Below are 12,587 nucleotides of genomic sequence, written 5' to 3'. Positions count from 1 at the left end.
TGCTTGTTTTTCATTTTTCTTTCTCTTCTTAGAATATCATAACAATCTTCTACCACTTTTAAAAGGGAACCGAAAAAGCAGAGTGTTGTAATGTAATTAATCGAATTGAAACTGATCTATTCATTTCAGATGACAAGCTGTTTTCTATGTAGATACAGAAAGGAAGACTCGCCCCTACATGCTATTCCCAGTGGACTATTAGCTGGATTAGCTTACATCATCCGTCCAGATCTGACAGTTATTCTTATAGCTATTTGTAACTTGTTAACGGTGAGCAAAATAATGAAAAAATCAATTTTAATAAAATAAATCATAGTTTTTGAAAAATGCTTTCAAATTTAAAAAATAAAATACTTCAAAAATGTGTACAGTGTACTAAAAGATACTTACTGCAGTAATAAAAGCAGCAAATGTTATTGCTATTACTGTTAATGTTATTATTTGAATGCACCAAAACGACAAAAATATAAATAATAATATCTTATAGTTTTATTACAATGATAATAGTGCGCAAATGAAATTAATAAATTCTAAAAGGGATTTTCATTTCGCAAAATCTATGTATATTGGAATTCATAATCATTGTAGAATAAGTTTGACAAATCGCTTCTTCCATTTATTCATTAATTCTTCAGAAGTTTATAAAGACCACCGTTTTTTTCAATAATGGCTATTCAAATTGTATCGTGATTGGTTTACAGTTATCCGAGTATCATTTCAAAGATAAAGGACTTCTTCCAAAATGGCCTTTTTCAGAGGTGGCTTACATAATTGCTTCTGGCATTCTGTTCCACAGTCAAATGGTAATTCCGAATTGTACACCAAAGCAGTTTGTCAACTTGATGCATTCATTTTCTTATGGAAAGTAAGTAATATTGAATTATTGTAATATTGATATTCAATATTTTAGTACTGTGTGAACCTGTACGATTTTTTATTTGTTTATTATAATATTGTTAATGTAGTTACATGAAAACCAAATAACACAGTACTTATTATAATGAATGAAGAATTCCTATCCAATCTCCTATTTGATTGAAGTTTATACTAGGCCCAATTAACAAGTCGCTACTCAATTCTACAAATAAATTATTTCAGTTCTAATAATAATATGATCTTTGATCTTATGATCTGACGTCTCATTAGAGACTCTGCTAATGGAATTTGGCATTGAAAGAAGATTAAGCTTTGCGCACATTGGTGCGGGGAATTTTTACGCCGTGGTTAAAATTGTGCCGCTGCCGTCACCTTTCTTAATACTCTTCTCACCGGAGTTCTATTGATTGACATTGATCGATAAACATAAATTTATAATGAAATATTTGATTTCGTACAATTAAAATTTTATATCGACATAAATTATATAAATAACTCTTCGATTATTGATTTTCCAGGTCCACAGAGATCAATAAGAGACTATGGGACTACATCGCAAAAAGCCAAGAGCTGAAAAAATTGGCATCCTTATGAAGGGAGCTGAGTCATATAACTGTGTGGATATTGGAAACATTATTTCGAGTGTTAAGTACATTGCAAACGACAAACGATTACATATTAAAACGGTATATTATTATGTGATAAATATATATTATACATTTTTTCTTTTGAATTATTCAATAATGATTCCTTCCCTGTCTCTAACATAATTCAATTGAGAAACACACCGGACATTCTGCTAAGGAAGCACAAGATATTCCAGTTACTGCGACTACTCCTTGGGTTATTTCCTTATCGAACAAGAATCCTTCGAAGTACTGACTTTTGAATTACTTAAACTTAGAATAATATACTATGTTAAAGCAAGGGTACTAGATGCCGTAAAAGATCTGGGTGTACTGGTCTTCAAAGTCCATTTGACAGCAGTTTCTTCTATAATTAGGAGGAATTGTTTTCTAGTAATTATCATAAGTTTGAGTCAAATTTTGCATGAATGAATTGATAGTCATATGGAATTAGTGTTTGAGGACTGATACAGTTCTGCTGCTGTACGATTAAGAACTACTGCAGTTCTCTATTACTGTTCACTAAAAGGTACAGTAAAGGACTACGTGCGGGGAGGTGAACTTTTACATAATACATGTATAAAATAAATCAAGAACTCTATTGAAAAATCCACATACCCCTTCCATAGGCGGTCAATGGATGATAAAAATGAAATGAAATGATTGATATGTGCATGAACACTAACTATTCCTTCAACCGAAATGGAATCAGCTCACTTGCAATCTATCAACTAGATCTTAACAGGTATACTAAATGGAAACGACTTGACAATGTCAAAACCACTGATAAAAAAACGATTTGAGACACTAGTTTCGGTTGTTAACCATTATCAATCTCTAGGAAACTAGAGTTTAGTCTACAAACCAGTAAGAATATCAAACTGTTTCAATAGATCAGTGGTTTTGACAATATAGTGTAGTTCTCATTTAATATAGATATTTGCCACATAACTTTCAAAACCAGAAACTCGTTTGGTACCTTAATAAAGAAAACTCGATTCATTAAAACTAAGCAATATTTTTAATAGATTAACAGACTACTTACAGGTACGGTCACTAAACATATTTGAAGATGACGGATTTTTTGTCCTCCACAGTTTGTAATTCCAGTTTAATTGGACACTGCAGCCAATAGGATAGAAGTTCTTCTGTGTAACCAATCAAGAAGTACATTTTCTGAGCCGATATCGCTCTTCGCAGTATTCCCGCAATCCTGATCATGTTATGCTGTCTTTTGATGATGATTTCCGAAACAAACAGATTGTGCCAGGTGCCAGTCATGAATCGTCTCATGAATTCGTCCTCGATGGCTGTTTCTGACGCTCGCAGGCCGCCCATCAGGTTGGCTGCAACCACAAAAATATAAATCAACAAACGACAAGAAACAGAAGAGAGAGAAGGTGCAGAAGAAAATGTAGTAGATAGTCGTTAAAAGAGGAAAGAAAAGGAAAGCGTAAATAACAATGAGAATACGATTGAAAATACTTTATGAAATCGGAGAAGAAAAAATAATTTTAACGAATGATAATAAAAAGTAAAAAACTGAAAATGATATTGGCGTTTGAAGTGGAAAAAAGGAGATGATAAAGACGTATCCAGCAAGTGGAAGAAAAAGAAAAGTGGTAGATAAAGACAAACAATAGAATCAGGAGGAAGCAGCAGATAGAAGAGATGATGGATGGAAGATAGAAGGAAAAGTAACAGTAGATGAACAAAATAAATCAAAATTTAGAGATATGGTAGAACTGGAGAATAAAATTAGAGGTGGATGAGAAGTGAGAAGTAAAATAAAAGAGAAAAAAGATAGAAGATTGAGAATCATATTGAAAAATTTTACTCATATGAATTTGCAAAGTCTATATGCAACTAATATGCAACTTGAGCTAATTTAACATTATTTAGATGAAGACAAAGCAAACCATATGAAATTGAACAATATCATATTGGTAGATATTGAAATGAACTAGAATTCAAAATGTGTACTATGATATGTTTATTTATGCAACACAAATACCATAAATAAAATTATAAACTAATATCTTCTACTGTAAAACTTCAATTCTTATTCTCATGCGATTAGACGAGTAGTATGGCAGATAGTTTTGATGGATATAAAGTCTCTGGACTGAAACATGAACGATTTCTGAAACGAATTCGATGCATCTGTCTCGCCTCTCTGAGTCAACATATTCACACGGTTATCTACTGTCTACTCTGACTTCTTTCCCAATTATGTATATTTGATGCAGAATTCGGATAATGACATCATGGTCCTCCAATCAACTTCTAAAGCTACAGTATACGATGGGTATTAACCCTAGTTTAAGGGAATAAAAATGTCCGATGGGCCTTCTTTGCTATGATTATCTTAAATTACAAACATCTAACTAGTTTCATGGATTTCTCGTCTAACTCTACATAAGATTGAAAAATAATTGGTCTTCTATGGCAACCAGAACTTGCCATGACCTTCTCTATCACGCACATTGCATCTCCTTTCTGATAGATTGTCAGTCACTTACTTCTTCTGTCTTATGAAGCCTAAAGCAGGGAACCCACTATGCCGTCACCGTCAGGCGCCGTCCGGCACCGACCGTCACACCGTTGCGTACCGGCAACATTGCTTTGCATCGTTTTAAACGAACGGCAACCCACTATACCCGTCCGTCACCGGCCACGACCGTGTCCGTCAGTCACAATTGCTGTTTGGGGCAATCTTGCCGGATAGCCGGTCCGTTTTTTTATCATTTTTCCAGTCGACATTCAACTACAGTGCGGTCCACGTTATAATGTCAGTATTTGATCAACATTGGACTTGCTATCCTTGTCTATCATTTGACAAAGCAGATAGCGCTATACTTTTCTAGCTCCGCAAAGCTACAGATCGTTATTAACAATGTAGAATATAATAATAATAATAATAATAATAATTTGTTTATTTCACTGCATTTTTACAATAATTGGTAATACAAATACATACATTAAACATAATGGTTGAACATTACAATTGGTAATACAAATACATACCTTAAGCATAATAATTGAACATAGATAATAATATCAAGCATGTAACAGAAAAAAACACAGTGCATCCCTCTTTAGGCTAAACCTGCGATGAGGGATGTCTCGCTCTCTAGTTGAGTCAACTTAATTATAATACAATAACAATTTTGAGGTATCAAACAATAAAGTAAATTTTATACAATAATCAGTGTGCTTTTCACAAGATGGGATTACGAATCTTTAACAATAAATTACATTTGAATGAAGACAGCAAAAAAATGTAAATAATATTACACCTCTATTAAACGTTTTTCTTCATAGAAGCGATTAAGTCTATTCTTAAACAAATTGTAACTGGGTGCATCTGATATATCTGATTGCAGTTTATTGAAAAGTCGTGGTCCCTTAGCAAAAGCATGTAAGGAGGCCACTCTACTTCTTGTGAAGGGTTCTTTTAATTTATTAGCAAGATTTCGACGAGTGGAATATACATGTTCATCCATAACTGGAAACTCTGAACGCCTTAAATACACAAACTTCAAAAGATTTATTTCAAATAGGGTATCAACACTAAAAACGCTAAATTCTCTATACAATACTTCGGTTGGATATCTTATGGGTCTCTTTAAACATATTTTTATTATTCTTTTATAAATAATTATGAGAGGTTGCAAAATTGAACTCCCACAACTTCCCCAGGATACAATACCATAGCAGATAATTGACTGTATCAGTGCCAAGAATACCATTCTTAATTGATAGATAGGAAGGACATTCCTTAATTGAACGAATTTATAAATTAATTCTAAGTTTTGAACAGATGTATGAAATGAGCGAGCTCCACCGTAAATGTACATCCAATACTACACCTAAATATTTTATTTCATTTTCTTTCTCTAATGTAGGACATCCACAGCTGTTGTATGGACTGGCACAATTTATATTATGTGATACTAGTTTACAGTCAGTATTATCTGGAGGCAATCCAGAGGACGACAATGAAAAGGAAGAAATCTAGTTTTTTGAATATTCAAATGTAGGAGACTATTCTTTAACCAGGACTTGATAACATCAAAGCATTTATTAGCTCTCTGGAAGGTGATTGGCCAGTTTCCCCCCAAACTATAGCAACTGTGTCATCCGCAAAAGAGTACAAGGAACAATTCCCTAGATTTATATTTAATAAATCATTTATGTATATTAAGAACAAAACTGGCCCAAGCACTGTTCTTGTGGAACTCCAATATTCACATTTAATAGTCCACTTGTTTTTATCAAGCCTAACTTTTTGTCTTCTACAATTTAAATATGACTCAAAGAATGACAATGCAATACCTCTTATTCCTATTGCTTCCATTTTATCCATTAGAATTCTATGGTCAACTGTGTCAAATGCTTTTTGTAAATCCAGAAATATTCCTAAGCATTTGTCCCCATTATCTAATTTGCTCAAAATTCTCTTGTTACTCTAAAAATTGCATCGGATGTACTCATACCTTTTCGAAATCCATATTGATTACTGAATAAAATGTTGTGTTTTTCCAAATAGGATACCAGCCTCGATTTTACACACTTTTCAATTACTTTGGATATACTTGAGAGTAGGGAGATAGGACGATAGTTACCAAGTTCAGTCCTACTACCACCCTTATAGAGAGTAATAACTGTAGCTATTTTCATTTCATCTGGAAAATACCCCTGTTGGAAGCAAAGATTTATAATATGCTTCAACGGGTCACATATTGCTGAAGAATTTTCTATCAGACATTTTGAATAGATTCCATCTACTCCCGGAGCAGTACCTTTTTTAAGCCCCAATATGTTATTTCTCACCTCACAGGCCGTAGCTGGATAAAAGAAAAACGACCTACAAAATGATCTATCGACCTTATACTGGATATGATTTGAATTTGAACATGTCTCTTTGACCCTATTCGAAATTTTCTGTCCAACATCAATGAAAAAATTTATTAAACTCTTCAGCCATTTGTTCACTTTCAGTGGATTTTACTACTCTACCATCAGCTTGTGATAGCCACGTCTCAGTGAGAACTATTAAATCATATTGCGCATCAACACTAGATAAAAATAAACACAATTCATCGAAGTTCTTATTAATACTTCTTATGTTCAAATGAAAAACTTTTAACGATATTGAATGAAAAAACGATACTATCTCATTTAAATTTTTTAAATTAATTGTTTCACATCTGTCTATAAGATCAAGATCCTCTACTAAATCGCAAATTTCCATTGAAAATTAAATAGAAATATTAGCTGAATAGAAAAAACCCGTTTTTGTTTTAAACCTAGATTTTCTTGAGGTCCATCTCATTTTTCACTTGTATAGGCTTCTCACCTTCCTCCTTTCTTACAAGAATCTTACCATCTCTTATCCAAACAAACCGATATCCTTTCTGGGTCGCAAGTTTTTTCGTTTCTCTGAACAGTTCCATTGTGGTGGGGGTGAGATGCTGATAAGCGCACACACGACCTTCAGCAAGAGACCGACACAGCGTCTTCGTAGAAATCCCCACACCTCCATTATCTTCACTAGCAGCTTGTTTGAAATCGGCCAGCCAGTTTTCTTTGTCTTGTCTTCGAACGAATTTGAAGACAATCGGCTTGATTTGCTCTTTCCCCGAGATGGTAGTCTATGTGCAGTACTCAGACCATTCGAACAACAGGACTTTTAATAACAGAAGAAAGTTTATTGAATAATCTGGCAAGTAATATATAATCTGGCAAGGCAGAGAATCAGCAACTCTGTTCTCCTATCCTTTTCCACTGCCATTATAACGTGGACTTCACTATATCAGTGAAGTCACATCGCCAGTGTTTGTGTAGTGCGCCTTTGATCTGTGAGCGATGAGTACGGACGAAATGTTGATAGAGGCTATTAGGGAGTATCCCTTCCTGTATAATACTAGTGATAATAGTTATCACGACAACAGGAAGAAAGAAAATGCTTGGCAGGAAATCTCAGAAAAGTTTGATAACATGTCAGGTAAGTTATTTACAAATATTATTCTGTAAGCGAAATTATGAAATCAAAGTTTTGGACGTTTGACAAATCACACGATGATGGGAAAGGGCTCAAATTAAAGGTCTTGATTCCAGGGAATCGGGAAAAGTTAGCAGTTGTCTTAAAAGTCAGTACATGCAGCGGCTATTACTAGCAATTCCTCATTTAATGAACTCTCCATCGCAACTGATGCATTTCTTCTGGTTAGCTCCGGTTTCTGATGGAGCTAACCAGACAGGCAAGTGGGTTATCGCCGGAAAAATGACGGTGAAGGCGGCGACTGACGGTGACGGTCGGTGCCGGACGGCGCCTGACGGTGACGGCATAGTGGGTTCCCTGCTTAAATCAAAAATCTGGTATGGCACACTCACACAACTTTCCTTGCAGTTAAGAAAACTAATCACCTAACGCTAGTGTTCACGCGCATCTCAAGTCCACTATTCAAAGATCTGAACCAGCTGGTGACAGGACAATAACACTGGAAACACACAAGGTCTGCTATCTCTTCTTAGTGAATGATATAATAGAATCAATAGTATTGCCAACAGTTTGCAATAATTGAATAATCACATTTTCTCGAATTTCGAGCTTATTTTCAATTAAGGTGAAAGTGTTACTAAACATTAATTATAGAGATTTTCATGTTCAATCTTTTCCACTTGAATTGTTTTGTTTAAATTGTATCTGAAGCTTGATAGTTGAGAATCTAGAATCAAACTTTGCATAGATGGGGCGGAGCTCCTGGAATTTTTACAGATATGGGACTTGTGGCAGTTGATAGAGCTAATCAATAACTATTTTAATAGGTATAAATTTGATCAAAATCGTTGGAGTCGTTTTCGAGAAAATCGCAAAAAAACTGTTTTTGACAACATTTTGACAAAACCCACGTTTTTGGATTCAGGGGACCTTGAAACGTATAGAAATTGAGGTACTTAATTTTTTCGGAAAGCAATACTTTCCTTACCTATGGTAATAGGGCAAGGAAAGTAAAAATTTTAATTCAATTTTAAAACTCTTATTTTCTCAACTTTAACTGATGATCATAGCCAAAATACTAGTTATCGAGAACAGTTTAAAATTCAAAGGGTGCACCTCAAGAGATAGGTTACAGTTCAGCTTAATAAGACTTCAACATGTTGCATGCTGGGGTATAATAGTAATAATATCGAGTGACCTGGCTGGCACAGGTCTGGTGTCAGAGTTTTCAGGTCTGCTGGGGTACAGCAGTTGGATCTGGGTAATTTTGAATGCCAAGTCTTATTAATTAAGATGTACATTAATTCTTTAGCAATGATTTTTCTCAAATTTCATCTGCTTACTTGTTGTTGGGTTTAAGAGCAAGGCATCCAAATGAATAAATTAATTGCGAATTAACGTGAGGTTTAAATCCAAAGTGCTATCTTAACCTATAAGGCCCAGTTGCACAAAAAACCTGTTAAATGTTAATCATGATTAAACTCTACGAGAACCAATCATAGAAGGTTTTTCTGAGAAGAAGACTTCTCTGATTGCTGCTAGTGGCATTTAATCGGGATTAAAACTTAACAATTTTTTACGGTGCAACCGGGTGTTAGCGTTTTCAATGATTATTATGTTATGTCGCTATCGATCCCACAAGTGTAAGTGTAATGAAGTATGTATAAAGAAGAATGTCTAAGGCTATAAAGATAGGGTATATATGGGTGACTCTAATCTTATAGAATACTATGAGATCAGAGACCTGATATCCAATAATTGAAAGTCCAACAAAATACTCTCAATTTCACTAAGTCCCTATTTTTCTGTATTTTTTGAATTATTGTTATTACAGATGGAAGATTCAATGGAGAATATTTTAGAATGAGTCAATATCTCTGTTGAATCATGTAATATTAATGAAAACCACCATTTATGTGATAACACTTACTGATTAGAGGCCTACCTTTGAACTTGAGCATAAACTCAAATATAATACAAATCCATAACACATGCACATCATAAAATAGAAATAAAGAGATTAGGCCTACTTGTATTCCATGAGTTCCATGATTTGAAATGACCAATTGCTTGTGGAGGCCAAGCCATTTCGTAAGTCAATGGTTTTTCTCTTCTCGGAGTCCGTTTATATCTACCAGCTTGAATCCTATGTACCACCGAAGTTGTGTGAATGCCTCTGTGAAGAAGTGTTGCTGATTGTATAACCTGTATCGAGTAAAAAAATAGAAATAGATTTTATTCAGTTGACTAGAACATAATTATGCCAACGACAAATATGATAATTATAAAATAGCCAGGTCAACCTGGAATTATTCAAGGCAGATGATAAGTAGAATAATAGTTCAGTTACTACATATATAAAGAGTTAGTAAATGAGGAAAAAAACAGAAGCATGTTTAAAAAGTTGGATAATTTGAAACTCAACGGAAATAATAAAATAATAAGAGTTGGCCCTACCATGTGAGCAACCTCAACACAATCCCTCAAGTTGACAATATCAGAAGATACTCCTAATCCTATGTTTTAGAAAGTAGTGCACGGGTAGCCTACTTGACAAGTTTGAAACCATTTCACAAGACACATTCCTGTAGATCAGCTACTCAGAAATAACTCCTCAATATATGAAGACATCAGAGGTGTACGGGTTTTTCAAACAATGGAGGAGGTTTTTCAAAAAACACGGGAGGTTCAAAGAATGTAAAAAGGAATTAAAAGTACCACTTCTTGTGTGATACGAGCAACTAATAGCACACCTTGAAGACATCAAACTTTTAGTTCATCAACACAGCTCAGGTCTTGACACAGCAACATCAATCTCAGAACTGTGTAATAATGAACATAGAATGAAAAAAAAATCATTTGGAATGAACTGTACTGTATTTGCTGAATAAGCTATCGAAGTCTGTGGAAGGAATATATATAAAAAAAAATATTTGCCGAGCAATTTGAAGTCATCGTTGAGATAAGCATTTTGCATTACGCAGTGTTACATTTAAAAGCTAGGGATAACTGGTAACATTAAACACTCATAGCTTTTGACACAATGATATTGATTGGATATTTACGTACTACAGCTCATTCTTCTCGGCTCGTCAAGGCAGTTCAAAATAATATGCCCACTACGTACATACAGGAAAACTGGGATCAGCTTCACAGAAGAGGTGATATACATGCATAGGCCTACAATACCAGACATGCTGCCTCATTGGAGATACCTCGCAGAAGACTGGCTGAAACTTCCAACAGCTTCCCAACACAGGCTATATTATTTTTCAACAGTCTTCCCAAGGAGATACAAAGCAAACCTAACTCCAGGTTCTACGCAATTGTGGAAAACAAACTTATTGGAAGACTACCTACTCACTCGTTGGGGGAGTTAGGGAGCAGTCTCTTTTCGGCAGATCAAGCACCTTCACAACATGAATATCCTTGCAGTTTTCCTAAATGTATGTGACAAAACTTTTTTGACACTGCATATCTGGAGAACCCAGTCCTTACAACGACTAAGTATTTAAAATAAATCATCAGCCAAAATCGGTCTTGAGAAATTTTATAAAATTCGGTCGAAAAATACGAAAACTTTCCTCGAGAGTACTTTAACTCTAGTATTTCCATACATAAGAAATAAAAAATATCTATATTTAATGCTGTGTATCCTGGTGGCCTCAAATATGTATATAATTATAAGAAATAACATTTATATAGGCTACAATAGGCCTACATGGGCTTGATTGATGTTGTAAAACTTTTTCAGTACGGTAGCGTATTGAAAACCACTTTTTTGATGTGAAATCCACTTTATTAAACTAAAATTTCAACAAGAAAAATTTGATTTTCAAATAGAATAACATCTAAAGCTAGAAATGGCGTAACTCTAGGTCCAGTGCCACTACACCTGTCATAAAATTTTTAATTCGGATCGATTTAGTACCGTATGATATTTTTATCAAAAAAATTAAACGACGATTACTATTCTCTTCTAAATAAATGAAGTTAAAAGCAGCACAATTTTGCATGCATTTAACTTTTAACCATATACCGCGTCAGCGATGTTGTTTTAGACTATAGATAGGTCGTTAAAGTACTAATCGATGTACTGACCTGATCCCTAACCCCTTCCAGCACATTATTGCCATTTAAAAGCAAAAACCTAACCTCCTAACCTACCCTTCTACCTTTGAAACATTAATAAATAAACATACCTCAACCTGGACTCCAACCCTTTCCAGCATATTGCAATCCCAACCAAAAAACCTAACCCCTTTACCTTTAAAACACTAGGGCCCGCTTGCACAAAAGCCGGTTGAATTTTAATCGTAATAAATTCCACGGGAACCAATCAAAGAAGCCGTCTTTTCAAGAACGCCTTTTCTAAAATTGAACCTGCTTTTGTGCAACTGGCACTGATAATCATCATAACTCAACCTGATCCCTAACCGGCGTAATTCTAGGTCCAGAAGTGTGTGAAAAAGAGGTGTGCGAAATTAGAGGTGTGTGAAAAGTCTTAAACAAAGTGAGGTTAGTAAAACTAATTTTTTTAAATTCATGATGAGTGGCCGCCGTTTAATTTTTGAGATTAAAATAACATAATTAATTCCAATCAAAAGTTTGATAACAGATATGATGGCATTAGACCTGGACTTTAGCTCTAGAAATAGCCTAGCTGCTAATATCAATTCTATAAAAATAACTCACATTCCTAATAGAAGGGCATTAATTCAGCGCCTGCTGAAAAACCAGCAATAAGAGACATTGTGATAATATTTCAAAATCAGGTAAGTTATTTCAGAGGAAAATATAACCTAAAAACATGAGAAGTAAGAACTAAAAAGTGAGTATGAGTAGGAGTAGTGAGTGAGAGAGAACCTTAGACCAGTTATAGAATAGACACGCTAGGAAGTCTAGACTCTGAAGCCAACATCTACTGCCACATCGCGACGTCATCATCGGATAGAGAATTTTTCTTTGGTTTCTTTACAATGTTTTCCATAGCAGATTTTATCTATTCCAGATGAAAGTAGATTATTATTTATGAAAATGGACATAATCTGCTATGAAAAACAATGTAAACAAACTCT

At 34.5% G+C, this 12,587-nt stretch overlaps 2 protein-coding genes across 3 annotated transcripts; one reads left to right on the top strand and one right to left on the bottom strand.

Moving 5' to 3' along the window:
• The first annotated feature begins 23 nt into the window (after positions 1 to 23).
• Positions 24 to 1,601, top strand: LOC120349495 (transmembrane protein 135-like). Its single transcript, XM_039419841.1, has 3 exons — positions 24 to 270; positions 702 to 865; positions 1,395 to 1,601. The coding sequence occupies exons 1-3, from the start codon at positions 130 to 132 to the stop codon at positions 1,468 to 1,470; spliced, it is 381 nt and encodes a 126-aa protein (XP_039275775.1). The 5' UTR covers positions 24 to 129; the 3' UTR covers positions 1,471 to 1,601.
• Positions 1,602 to 2,500: 899 nt separating this feature from the next.
• LOC120349493 (28S ribosomal protein S24, mitochondrial-like) lies at positions 2,501 to 12,370 on the bottom strand. 2 transcript variants are annotated; one of them, XM_039419840.1, is made up of 3 exons: positions 12,205 to 12,370; positions 9,540 to 9,714; positions 2,501 to 2,848 (listed from the first exon to the last, which is right to left on the bottom strand). In XM_039419840.1, exons 2-3 carry the CDS (start codon positions 9,595 to 9,597, stop codon positions 2,559 to 2,561), a joined length of 348 nt encoding a protein of 115 aa, XP_039275774.1. In that variant the 5' UTR covers positions 9,598 to 9,714; positions 12,205 to 12,370; the 3' UTR covers positions 2,501 to 2,558. The 2 variants fall into 2 exon arrangements, with proteins under 2 accessions (XP_039275774.1, XP_039275773.1); XM_039419839.1 differs by lacking the exon at positions 12,205 to 12,370 and adding an exon at positions 11,712 to 11,756.
• Positions 12,371 to 12,587: the final 217 nt, after the last annotated feature.

The sequence above is a fragment of the Nilaparvata lugens genome, chromosome 1, assembly GCF_014356525.2.
Source record: "Nilaparvata lugens isolate BPH chromosome 1, ASM1435652v1, whole genome shotgun sequence".
Classification (NCBI taxonomy): domain Eukaryota; kingdom Metazoa; phylum Arthropoda; class Insecta; order Hemiptera; family Delphacidae; genus Nilaparvata; species Nilaparvata lugens.
The sequence above is the reverse complement of the archived record's forward strand: the minus strand, read 5'-3'. Positions and strand labels throughout refer to the sequence as shown.